Below are 13628 nucleotides of genomic sequence, written 5' to 3'. Positions count from 1 at the left end.
TGGTCATTTTGAAAATGATGTTTCTTTCTTCAGAAAATGACAGAATGCATGTTCATGCTCTAATAAAGAGACTGTATTTGTCTGAACTGTATTTCAGGTGCATCTGATCCTCTGAGCTGGACGTCTGAAGCGATGATCACAAACATGATTGTGAGTTTCTGTATGTGAGAATGTGAGTGTGATTTTGTCAGACGTCGATCATCAGGCTCAGATCTTGAGTTTGTGTCTCTCAGGTGTTGCTGTGTTTGTCTGTAGTGTTTTCTGTGTTGATGGGCACTGAAGAGGTCAAATCAGATTGTTTTCTTGCCAAAGACTGCTCTGATATTTATTTGAGTGGGAAAAATACCAGTGGTGTGTACACCATCGTCTCATTAGATGGACCTGTGCAGGTCTACTGTGAGATGGTCTCCAGTGGAATAAATGACAGAGGACACTGGATGGTACGCACTTCACTTTGAGCTAATGTTTTATTATCTTCAGAACTTATTTGATTAGCAGATGCATCCCAGCGTGACTCCCATGCAGCTAGTTTATAAAACATTGTGGGAACATTGTTTTGAAGTGTTTCTAAAATGTTGAAATGCCAAGTTTTCTTTATTAGAATGTTATTTAATAGTTACAAAAATGTTTTTAACTACATTCTGCTAAATTTATTTTCACCCACTTTATTGGAATGTATATTTTTAATATTCTTAGGTTAAAATTACAAATGTTCTTGTCATGAACGTTACTTAAAGGCTACAAAAACGTTTCTTTCAATGATAGATGATGTGATGTGTGAAAGTGATGAATGACTTCTGAGTGTTTCAGGTGATTCTCAGGCGAATGGACGGTGAGGTGAATTTCTTTAGGCCATGGGAGAGTTATAAGAAGGGTTTTGGTAATAAAGAAGGCGAATGTTTTTACATAATAAACTATTTTCTTAATTTATATACTGTATGAAACCTATTTAGTTGGTTAATATAATACAAAGCAACCACAACAACAACATTTTGAGAATAAACTTTTATTGTTTCAGACCAGATGTAATTCCAGCTGCTGCAGTGGGACACATAGGTTTTGCTGGTGCAGAAGAGCATGAAGAAATGCTTCAAGTCAGGAACCCAATTTAAACACATTTTTATTTAAGAGGGCAAGGGATTTTTCTGGAGTCAAATTCTTTCTTTATATATTTTTATACAACCTCATATTTGAGGTTTCTTGACCTTTTGAAATATTTTTCATCACATAAAAAGGAAAGGGACATGTTTGTCACCATATTTTAAGAAAGATCCACATGCATAACAGTTGTGGATATGCACACAAGCTGCAGTGAAGCACATATAAAGGATAGAAACCCCTTCTCTACTTCACACGTCTGATCTTCATGGTGATGGACTTCAGAGAATTCCAGTTGTTCTTCCAATAGTACCAGGTGACTCCAGTATTCATTACTGTACCCTCTTTCTCCCACAAATACTGACCAGTGGGGTTTGTGTAATAACAATCGTTGTACCAAAACCCTCCTCCAAAGTATGTCATAGCACAGTTTCTTTTTGAATTATCTTGGTCTTTATCATAGGTGGAGAACTTCACTCCATTAATATAACTCAAAGAGTCACCTGCAGGAAGGAGAAACTTTCATTATAAGCATTCATTTGGACTTTTTTAAATAAATAATATAAAAAATAAAAGCATTCGTTTAAATATTATGGTTTAAAAGAACTTTTAAAACTCCTTCATTACTACTATTTTATTTGATTAAATTCTTCTGTATGGAAAATTAAACGTTTGTAGTTTGTCTCACCTGCTCCTCCATCTACAAAGCCGCTCACATGCAGTTTGTACCCATCAGCCTCAGAGTCCACAGAGAAAGACTCGTACAGAGCGTAAGCCTTCTTTCCTTGAAAGTCCTCCAAATCTACTCTGAGTTTATAGTGATGCCTGCGCGTCAGCTGGTGAACAAACTCTACACCTGTAAAAAAGCATGAAATGAAACCGGTTTAATAACTTTAATAACAAATATAATCAGCATTTATACTGCAGCCAATTCTTTTGTGTGATTTCTCAGTGATTTCAATGACTGTTCTCCAACGTATCAAAAGAACACAAATAAAATAACTGAATAATAGTTTATTTGAAATCATGGTGTCACACTGGGGTGCATCTGATAATAAAATATCCTTCTGCAAGATAAAACCCATTGAAACGCATACCATCCAGTGTCCTTGCTCATTTTGTCCGCTGGACTCCATCTCACAGTAGACCTGCACAGGTCCATCTAGTGTGTTGATGGTGTACACACCACTGGTACGATATCCACTCGCATAAATATCAGAGCAGTCTTTGACACGATTTGACACATGTGCGCCCATCAACACGGGAAACAGTGCAGACAAACACAGCAACACCTGAGAGACACAAACTCAAGATCTGAGTCTGATGATCGACGTCTGACAAAATCACACTCACATTCTCACATACAGAAACTCACAATCATGTTTGTGATCATCGCTTCAGACGTCCAGCTCAGAGGATCAGATGCACCTGAAATACAGTTCAGACAAATACAGTCTCTTTATTAGAGCATGAACATGCATTCTGTCATTTTCTGAAGAAAGAAGCCATATTATATATTTGCTGAGACCTGCATAATTATACAACTCACCGTATGTTCTGAGAATCTTGTGAATGTTCAAGTGACGGATGCGTCTTTTTATATATTTCTGATCATCAGGATCCTCCTCTTTATCTGACATTTACAAAAAAAAAAAACACTTTATGGGACAGCCACGAGTTGGATTCCATAAAAGGACATGTTTTTGTTCACTTGGCAATCTGCTTTATCATCATCAGAGGAACTGAAAAGGACATTTATTTCAACATCGATTTTATTTAATTGCAACAAACCCCTCAAGAAAAAAAGTTAAAGGGCTATTTCACCCAAAAATTAAATTTTGTCATCATTTATTTACCCTCATGTTATTCCAAACCTGTATGAGATTCTTTCTTTTGTTGAACATTAAATACGTTTTTAACAATTGTTGTTACCCATTGTTATAAGTAAAAGTAAACATTTTCTTAGCTTAAGGTGTTTGCTGACTTTTTCTGATAACTTTGTGAGAACTTTATTCCTTCATCTCCCCCCAAGTTCGGAATCTGGGTGTGGTGTTTGATAACTCCTTAAAATCTGATAAATTAGTGCTGTAGCAGGTTCTTCTTCCATCTTCGTTCTCTTTCTAAACTTGGATCACGTGTGCCTTTATAATCAATCACACTACAGCCTTGAGTTTGTCAATAATGCAAGAGAACAGTAACAAAGAGTCGTTTTCAGTTAAAGCCAATTAACTGGTGATTCAGTGATGCCAGTAGAGTGTAAAAGTACAAAGATTTAAAGGGAGACAAAAGTTGTGCCATCTTCAGACAGAATCTGATAAGATGCTTAAGAAAACAAGAAGATGTTTGAAGTTTCTTCAGAGGTTTTGATCTAGTACCCAAGATGAAGCCTGCAGCATTATTTACCCAGCTAACAAAAATATCCTAAAAACGTTTTGCTAATGTTCCAGTTAAGTTATTAAAATGTTGTCTCAACACTTAAAACATCTAGTTTTTAAGAACATTAAGGAAACATTCCATTGTATCATTTTGCAAACATTATAGGGATGTTACTGTGAACGAGTATTAATTATTAAAACGTAATACTCTTAAAAAGCAGAACAAGTGCTTTCAATTTTTTTTGGTGAATTTTGAGTAAACATTAAGTTTAAAAAAAAGGGGTTTTTTATAATAATGTTTATAAAGTGTTTTATTTTTATTTTTTTAAACATATTTGTCAGTTTTGTGTACTTCTCATTATATAAGCCGTATCTCTGCTGTTTACCAGAATCAGAATCAGAAAGTTTACATGTTAATTACTAGTTTTCTAAAGATGCCAGTCATTTGAGCGAGTGAAAAACAAAGCGAAAAGAACCTAATGACCAAGCAGCAGGTGAACTTCAGTCATGAATTAACTGCTGAAATACGTTAAGTGTATTTAACAGAAACACAGCAGACCAGACCGGAGCCCTAAACCTGTGCAGTCACGTGAAAGACAGAAATAACGTCAGGTTTAAGGTCCAATTCAGTGAGTTTAATGGTCTTATCTGTGTATTTGTCTATTTACTGGAATCATTTATTACAAAATATTGCTAAAAGTATGTTAATGTTTCTGTTAATGTGTCTGGATATGTTCTATGAGGATACATCTTACGCATTGAGATTTAATTAGCACCAACAAAAGCCATCTTTACACTGTAAAGGTGGAACAGAAGTTTCTTCGGTCGTGCCATTCATGTGTATTGGCACAGACTGTTTAATGCTGCTCAAATGTGGCATAAATATATGTATACAACAATTGCATCATGCAATGAAATCAATGTAGTTTTTAATTATATAATGTAGCCTATATAAAATATAAATTAGGAAAATGACAAAAACAAACTTTAAGGTTGCTCTGATGCGTCTATTCATTTTTCACAGAACCAAGCTGGATCAGAAGTGATCTGGGGGTCACATATCAGATGTTATAAACACAAGAACTTTCTAAATACTAAAATAAACTTACAGAGGGCTGACAAAAACAAAATTAATTATTGTTTATTATTGATATGTAACCATGATTATTCATTTACATTTTTGCACACCATATTCTACATTACACAAACTAAACAAGCAAGGAACTGCTTATGAATTAGTTTATTGCTGTTTTATGCATCTTATACTTCTCACTGGTTCTCTTCAGGCAGTTTTTACACAGCCAAGTTAAGGCTGCTCTGTGCCTGCTTAAAATTCAGTGTAAAGATGCAATGCTGCATAATAGCCAGACTAAATTATTCCTGCTCAGACCCACTTTAGACCCTAGTATCAGAGCATACAGATGTAAATGCTGTGTAAATGCATTCATGCCACCTCTGAGCAGCACTGTCTGTATAAAGCACCTAAATGCCAGAAGAGCTTCAGTCCCACCTTTGCCATGTAAATTTGGCATCTTTAGTAGCATTAAAAACAAATTGGTTATGCAAATTGGGACAACATTATACACAGAATATGAGTGAAGGGCATTAATGCAATGCTGTAATCTAAAGGTTGTGCAAAAGGTACTGATAATCAGAAAGTAATACTGATACCAAAGCACATGTCCATAATCTGTACCATATTGCACAGAGAGAGAGAGAGAGAGAGAGAGAGAGAGGTGTGTGTGTGTGTGTGTGTGTGTGCGCGCGCGTGTGGTGGTGGTGGTGGTGTGTGTGTGTATATATGAACAGCATGGCCAACATCGCGGTCCAGCGGATCAAACGGGAGTTTAAAGAGGTCCTTAAAAGCGAAGAGGTGCGTTTCACATGACAGCTGTCAATCATGTCAATCATGCTTCATGACTCACACATGTGCATTTATTCATGTGAGATGATACACACACACATGCGGCTGATCCGGACCGAACCCGATGAAGCTGCTTGGACTCGTGCATTGAGATAACGCAGTTTAGTGTGTGTTTGATTTGTCAGATGGGTGGTTTGGGGGAATGTTATGGTGTGTTTGTCCCATCCAGGCCGAACCGCATTGCTAAACGAGTCCAAACCAGCCGAACCGAGTCACAACACAGCTCTGGCCTCTAAATGTACTTATTTAATCGTTTACATAGCGCTTATTGTGTTGATACAGTGATTTGATGTGTATTCCTGTGTGTTTGTGGTGTTTTTAATAAAGGCCTGCGAGTGTGAATGTTATTATTAGCCGCGTGCTAACTGAAGGCCAGCTAACGTTAGCTTCATAAACACACATTTACTCACGTTTGACATCTAAACGATCTTTTTAGACTCACGACAGTTAATATTTGGGATCATTTATGTAGGTTGACTGGTTTGTGAACTTTTATTTCAGTTTTATCGAGGTTGTGGTCTGATAGCATTGTGTAGCATCGAAAGAATCACGACGATAAAATTAAGCATTGTTTTGATTTATACGAACACGTATTTTCATTTAAACCACCTGATTAATGTTTGTATTATAAAGAATAAGTTACGTGCGATAATGTACTAATGTGTGTATTGAATGTTGTGTGAAACTTTTAAGATTAAAACTTCAGCACAAATCAATTGAATTTACCATCTAGCTAAATCTTTGATCCCTCTTTAAATACTCATTAAACTTAGATTATAGATGTAAAATTGGGTATAACACACTGTAGTGAGCTGTCAGTGTGACTTTGTGATGTTGTCACAGCTGTCATCCACAAATAAAGTGCCAAAAATACCATAGTATTACCATGGTACCAAAACCACCATATAATATCATGTTTTTTTTGTTTTGATTTAAGTAACGTTACAATGGAGTATAATGTAAATACCATAATACATGATCTTTCTGTAGGATGATTTACCATATAATACCATCTCTGTACCACAAATACAGCATTTTTGTAATTAATTGTTTATTTTATTATTATTATTATTATTATTTGTTTATTTTGCAAGAATTTGTAGTTTTAGCGTTTGGGTTTTGGATTTATTGGGTTTGAATTTTGGATTCAGTTTTGAAGTTTGTGGTCTTGACTTTTGATTTTGCATGGTTTTTCCATTTAAATTTCAGATGTTAACTTTAACGTTAACTCAATTTTGGCATTCCCAACCTTGGAAACCCAATCCAGACTTTCTAGACATTTTCTGCTCTCATTTTGGCAGAATTCTGTGGAATGGGTTTAAAAATGTAAACTATGTCACTTGTTGACTAATTGTTCTGACACTTTATTTTCACAGACGAGTAAAAACCAGATCAAGGTGGATTTAGTAGATGAGAATTTCACAGAACTAAAGGGGGAGATCGCGGGACCGCCAGATACGCCTTATGAAGGTCAGAGAAAAGATGTTATTCTGAAGTTTTGATTGTGTTTTTCCAAAAACCTCTTAATTTTAGACCAGAAATACCATTACTGGTTGCAAAGATATCCGCAGTATTTAATATATGCTTTTTGAAGATTTAATTTTCAGACCATGTGCAATACACAGAGTCCAAATGTTTTGCCACACTTGCCAGTGGGCAGAATTGAGCAAATGCACTGATAAAGTGCTTTTCTTTTTACCAGTTGTTAAATTGTATTTTGCATTATATTTATGAAAAATACATAGGCTATTTGTTCCCATGAGAGTGTGATTATTCTGGCAGGAGTCTCTCAAAGTTATGAACAAATGTTCTTCAGTAATGTTAATAGAATGTTCCCTCAGAGTTATATGGTCTTTAATAATGTTCTCAAAATGTTACCACAACATTATTTATATTAACATAATTTATTCATTCATGGAGTGTTTTTTCCTGAAAGGTTTCAGTTAGTTATATTTTTAAATGTTACTACTCATTTCAGAATGTTCAGAGAACATTCAAAAGTAACATTCTCAGAATGTCCGTAAAATTATAAAATGGAATGTTCCATTAACATAACCAAGTAAAAAAAGATTTTTTCAGAAACATTCAGAAATAACGATGTTATAATTTAATGTGAACGTTAGCAAGACGTTCTTGGAACGTATTTTTGTTAGCTGGAGTATGATGTTGATTTTATATCTTGCTTTGATTTTGGCTCTACTTTTGCTTGACTTTCTGTCTTGTTTTGCAGGTGGCAGATATCAACTAGAAATAAAAATTCCAGAGACATATCCATTTAATCCGCCAAAGGTGAGTAACGCGACGATGATGTTCTGCCGAGTCAAAATACTGGCTAATCTAGTTAAACTGGGTTTGTTGTTACAGACTCTTGCTCAGAAACATGTGGGGCTGTATTTACATGATATTAGGGTATTGTTGACTAGCAGTGCTATGTTTGTGCAATCAAATACATACAGGAGCCTTCGTATAAACTCAATAGCCTTCAGTAGACAAAAAATGCTGGACAAGCTTTATTTTACAGCATCTCAAAGAAAACACTTTATATATTATGTACAATTCACTTTAAGCCAGTATTATTTTAGTGTCATTGATATACTATAATAATTAGATTTTGTTTATCGTTTTCACTTTAATCTTATTTAAATTCTTAGAAGTTTTGTTGTGTTTTTGTCATTTTTTATGTATATTTTAAGCATGCCTATATAGTTTATAATTTTTTATTTAGTTTTAGTTATTTTAGTACATCAATTTAAACTAAACAAAAATGAGAAATGTTGCCTTGGTTTTGTGTTTTTGTCATTTTATTTATTTATTTATTTTTATGTCTACATAGTTTTTATAAAATGTTTTATTTATTTTAGTTTATTTAGTTTTAGTTATTTTAGTACATAAAGTTAAACTAAATGGAAATGAGAAATGTTGCCTTGGCAGCTAGGTGAAATAAAGTAAGTTTAAGTTTCATTAAATTTAATTTTATTTCAGTAAAAGTTTATTTTATTTCAAGAATCAATTTTTTTTTTTTTTTTTATGGTTTTAGTTTTACCTAACTATAATAACTTTGCTTTAAGTGACATTAATTTTTTGCACGGAAATCGCTTTTTATTTTTGTTTGTTTAAACAGCAAAATATGGCAACGATATGTCTTAACTTGTTCCTAGTTTAAATATTTAGTTTGAATAATTTTGTACTCGCATTGTGACTCAACTGAATCAAATCATGAGCTTCACCTCTATCATTGAGACATGTGTCTTTCAAAGGACAATTATATAATTATTGCATTTGACCACTGATGTTTTTCAGGTTCGGTTTATAACGAAAATCTGGCATCCCAACATCAGCTCAGTAACAGGTGCTATTTGTTTGGACATCCTGAAGGACCAGTGGTAAGATCTCACTGAACGCACAGTAGAGATGTGAACCGCAGCGAGCTGGAGCTGAAGCTGAAGCTGAAGCTGTGTGTGTTTCAGGGCGGCGGCGATGACCCTCCGAACAGTCTTACTGTCACTACAGGCTCTTCTGGCCGCCGCTGAGCCAGATGATCCACAGGACGCAGTAGTTGCCAATCAGGTAGATGTTTTGGGCTCGTGCTGTGAATGTGCAACTAGGGATGGCCGATATGAGCTTAAAAATATATCACGATATTTCTGGTATTTATTGCGATAACGATATCAATGATGATAATTCAGGGAATCCTGTTTCTTTAGGGAAAAGTATTATCTTTCCTATTTTTACCCAAAATAGGGTATTGTGAGCATTACTGAGTAGCCTGCACGTAATGTAATGACTGTTTAATTCATACCGTAAGCCGGAGGGCGCTCTTGCGCAGAAACTACACATATGCATCGCAGAAGTAACGCTCCAGGAAATCCCTAATATGGACAAAGGTATCCAGTTATCGCTGAATAAAACGCACAACGGAGATAGAGAAGTTTTAACTGATGAAACTTGAAGACAATAAACATACGATTGCACAAAATATGTGACCCTAGATGACAAAACCAGTCTTAAGTGTCAATTGAGATTTATACATCATCTGAAAGCTGAATAAATAGCTTTCCATTGATGTATGGTTTGTTGGACAATATTTGGCTGAGATACAACTATTTGAAAATCTGGAATCTGAGGGTGCAAAAAAATCAAAATATTGAGAAAATTGCCTTTAAAGTTGTCCAAATTAATTCTTAGCAATGCATATTGCTATTCAAAAACGACGTTTTGATATATTTACAGTAGTAAATTTACAAAATATCTTCATGGATCATGATCTTTACTTAATATCCTAATGATTTTTGGCATAAAAGAAAAATCTATAATTTTGACCCATACAGTGTATTGTTGGCTATTGCTACAAATATACCCCAGCGACTTAAGACTGGTTTTGTGGTCCAGGGTCACATATATGGTTTATCCGAGTTCTTCAAGCAATCTTGGGTATTTTTATAAGGAAAGCATATTTATAATGCAATGCTAATCGACATGACAGCTGATAATTCTTTATCACTGTATATAATACTATTATTCTGTAATAGGAAACCACATCTGGTCACTCGACTATGTTATGAAGTTAATTTGGAGAAAAAGCATGTCAATAAATGATATCTTTGTTGGACAACAGGTTTGTAAACAGGCTCATACACATGCAATACTGTATCGCACACATGCTACTGTAGTACATTTACTCAGACTGATTTTTTGTGCGCTGTACAGCCCTGACCAAACCAGTTTCAGACTGAAGAAGGAGCTTCTCGTTTAGCGATAAACTCCTCCTCAGTTTCACATCCGCTGATGTCGCTCCGCACTGTCGCACACAGAAGTATGTCAACAACTAGACTTTATCATTATTATCACGGGAAGACTAATTATTATGGTTGGGAGAATTTTTACCAGTATATTGCAAACGATAAGATATCGCCCATCCCTATGTGCAAGAAAAAGTGGTGGAAAAATGCCTTTCAGGTAGCATTCCGGGTCCTTAAAAAATGTCCTTTTACTTTGATCAAATTTAAGGCCATAAAAAGTCTTACATATCTTAAATGGTGTAACAAAGGGCAGGAAAAAAAGGAACTGTGATGCATTCTTATGTGATTATTACACTCCAAAAGGCAAATATTAAATTTAATTATTGTGAGTGCTGCACATTTCAAAGTAAAAATGCTGTGCTGATGTACTGCTGATGAATTTTGATTTTGAATTTTTTTAAAAACATAATTCATCTGTGAATCCTGAAAAATAAAATGTATCATGCATTCCCCAAAGATATTGTGCAGCACAACTGTTTTCAACATTGATAATAATAAGAAATGTTTCTTGAGCAGCAAATCAGCATATCAGAATGATTTCTGAAGATCATGTGACTCTGAAGACTGCAGTAATGATGCTGAAAATACAGCTGCGCATCACAGAAATAAATTACAGTTTAACAGATATATTCACATAGAAAACATATTTTAATTTGTAATAATATTTCACATTTTTACTGTATTTTTGATCAAATAAATGCAGAAGAGACTTCTTTCAAAAACGTTTTTAAAATCTTACCAACCTCAAGACTTTTAAAGAGTAGTGTGTATATATACCACCATAGTTTCACTAACATGCAGGTTTTCTACTAGAAAAACATAAAATTACTTGCTAATATAAATAAACATGTTTTGAGTCTGAATTGGTCACTTCCTCTTTTTTCATTCTTTATTTCCTGTCTGGAAGTATAAACAGAACCCAGAGATGTTCAAACAGACGGCTCGACTCTGGTCACATGTTTACGCAGGAGCTCCCGTCTCCAGCCCGGACTACACACGCAAAATAGACAAACTCTGTGCTATGGGCTTTGATAAAGTGAGTAAATACACACACATTGACATCACGTTTGTATGGAAGCTCATTTTACAAAAATGTTTTCTCTCACAATTCAAACTTTTTTCTCATAATTTTGAATTTATAGCTGACAACCTGCACTTTGTTTCTCAGAATTGCAAGATATAAACTCAGAATTGCAAAATAAAAGTTTGAATTGTGTGCTATAAATTGTGAAAAAAACGATGTCACAGTTACCTTACTTTTTTTTCTGTGGTGGAAACAAAAAGTCAGAACTGCGAGATGTAAACTCAGAATTCTGATTTAAAAAGTCTTAATTGTGAGAGAAGAAGTCTCAATTACCTTTTTTTATTTTTTTATTCTGTGGCAGAAACAATCTTCCATACATTTGTGTATATCACGTTTATTGCAGTTTTTCAAAGCTGGAAAATAATTATCACAAACTTCTCTTTCTGTAGCACTTCTGTGCCAAATATTTGTCCAAAAAGCATATGCAAATTGTGATGCAGCTTATGATTTTGTTATGACAGATGACGCTTGTGTAGCAAGTATTTGCACCCCGCAGAATCACTGACATGTGGATCTTCTCTTCTCCTCAGAATGCAGTAATAGTGGCGTTGTCGTCGAAATCCTGGGACGTGGAGACCGCGACAGAACTGTTGCTTAGTAATTGAGTCCAACCTGAGGGGCCAAAGCACCTTATCTGACACAATCCCACCCTCAAATCTCCTCCTCAGTCCACACTACCTTCATCTTTCTCAATCTCTCTTTCTTTATCCATCTTTTACCATTCCTCTGTTCGGAACAGTTCATCCCAAACTAAAATGCCGTCATCTTTATGTTGTTCTAAACTTGCCTGACTTTATTTCTTCCACGGGAGACTTTCAGCTGAATGTCTCTGTACAAAGAACAGCTGGTGATTTGGCAGTAAAAACCTCCACCCGTTTTCCTTGTATAATGCAGATTGGTTTGGAAGCTTGTTTCCACCATGAAAAAAAAAAAAAAAATAATTGAGACTTTGTTTTTCGCAGTTCTGTAAACAAAAGTCAGAACTGTGAGATGTAAACTCAGAATTCTTTATAGTTTTTTCCTCCAAATTGAGTTTATATCTTGCAATTTTGAGTTATATCTCATAATTCTGAGTTTATGTCTCATAATTCTGACTTTTCTCAGAATTGCAAGTTTATATCTTGCGATTCTGAGAAAAAAGTGAGAATTGTGTGATATAAACTCAGAATTGTGAGGGAAAAAAAGGTCAGAATTGTGAGATTAAAAAATCACAATTACCTTAATTTTTTATTCTGTGGCAGAAATGCGCCTCCATAGGTTTGGAACAACATGAAAGTGGGAAAAAATTACATTTTCATTCATTTTTAAGTGAACTGACCATTTTTCCCTCTATATGTCTTTCGCTCTCTTTTGTTTTGTTTACTTATTTTGGTTTGGATGTGCCTTTTTCTTTCTCATAATAATAATAATCATCATCATCATCATCTCCCTCAGATTGGTTCTGCAATCTGACTGTAGCCCCGCCCCTCATGCACATGCCCAATCAGCACTACGGTTGTACTCCCACCTGCACAATCATTGGCCCTTTCATCTGGAAAACATTTGGATTCCATTTTTGAAATTCCAGAGTTCAAACTGAATCGAAATGGTTCCTTCACTCATAGATGTTAATCTCAAACAGTCAAGACTGGAAGAAACCCACACACGCAAATAAATGAAAGACGAGAGTTCATCTGTAAATAAAGCTATTAAAGTCTGTATAAATTAAAGCAATGTGGCAATGCCTTTATTTATTATTGCTTTGTGGAATAGTGAAATAAACACCAGTTTCATGGCTGAGCACGTGATGTTTGGATGATCTGTATTTTGCGTTAACTGCAGGTTCTGAGAGTGCAAAGACATTCATAAAAGTATTTCTTTCTGAGTATATATGGACAGATATTGGCATAATATATATAGAGAGAAAATGTTAATTAGAACTTTAGAAGACACTACAGTGCAGTAGACAAATATGTAACTATAAGAGCAGTAACACTTTATAATATGTTATATTACATTACAATTACACTTATGCATTTAGCAGACCCTTTTATTATTATTTTTTTTTACATTTTATCAGCTCTTGCTTTCCCTGGGAATCGAACCTATGATCTTAGCGTTGCTAGCGCCATGCTCTACTATTTGAGCTACAGGAAAGCCGATTAAACTGAAAGCTGAATTGATTTTGATCATATCTAGTGTAAGTATTGTTTTTTGAGTGATCTCAGATTTTTAGACCCCACTGACATTTCAGATATGAAAGTGAAATTATGTGAATAAGTGTGTCCTAAGTTAAAAGTAGCCAATCTGTGAAATGTATTTCACTGAAATTAACAGTAAAAAATATATATAATGTATATTAACTAATA

General features: G+C 34.7%; 2 protein-coding genes across 3 annotated transcripts; one reads left to right on the top strand and one right to left on the bottom strand.

The window, feature by feature from the left end:
* Positions 1 to 1051: 1051 nt before the first annotated feature.
* On the bottom strand, positions 1052 to 2738 carry LOC131553952 (microfibril-associated glycoprotein 4-like). Its single transcript, XM_058798942.1, has 5 exons — positions 2648 to 2738; positions 2474 to 2526; positions 2240 to 2390; positions 1787 to 1954; positions 1052 to 1601 (listed from the first exon to the last, which is right to left on the bottom strand). Exons 1-5 carry the CDS (start codon positions 2736 to 2738, stop codon positions 1345 to 1347), a joined length of 720 nt encoding a protein of 239 aa, XP_058654925.1. The 3' UTR covers positions 1052 to 1344.
* A 2455-nt stretch (positions 2739 to 5193) lies between these two features.
* On the top strand, positions 5194 to 13062 carry ube2ka (ubiquitin-conjugating enzyme E2Ka (UBC1 homolog, yeast)). Of its 2 annotated transcripts, none has more exons than XM_058797728.1 (7): positions 5194 to 5346; positions 6774 to 6867; positions 7628 to 7686; positions 8698 to 8780; positions 8865 to 8964; positions 11113 to 11232; positions 11811 to 13062. In XM_058797728.1, the coding sequence occupies exons 1-7, from the start codon at positions 5275 to 5277 to the stop codon at positions 11883 to 11885; spliced, it is 603 nt and encodes a 200-aa protein (XP_058653711.1). In that variant the 5' UTR covers positions 5194 to 5274; the 3' UTR covers positions 11886 to 13062. The 2 variants fall into 2 exon arrangements, with proteins under 2 accessions (XP_058653711.1, XP_058653710.1); XM_058797727.1 differs by having other exon boundaries at positions 11104 to 11232.
* The last annotated feature ends 566 nt before the right edge of the window (positions 13063 to 13628 follow it).

This window comes from Onychostoma macrolepis, chromosome 14 (assembly GCF_012432095.1).
Source record: "Onychostoma macrolepis isolate SWU-2019 chromosome 14, ASM1243209v1, whole genome shotgun sequence".
Taxonomy (NCBI): Eukaryota; Metazoa; Chordata; class Actinopteri; order Cypriniformes; family Cyprinidae; genus Onychostoma; species Onychostoma macrolepis.
Note: the sequence above shows the minus strand (reverse complement) of the source record. Positions and strands in the feature narration are given on the sequence as shown.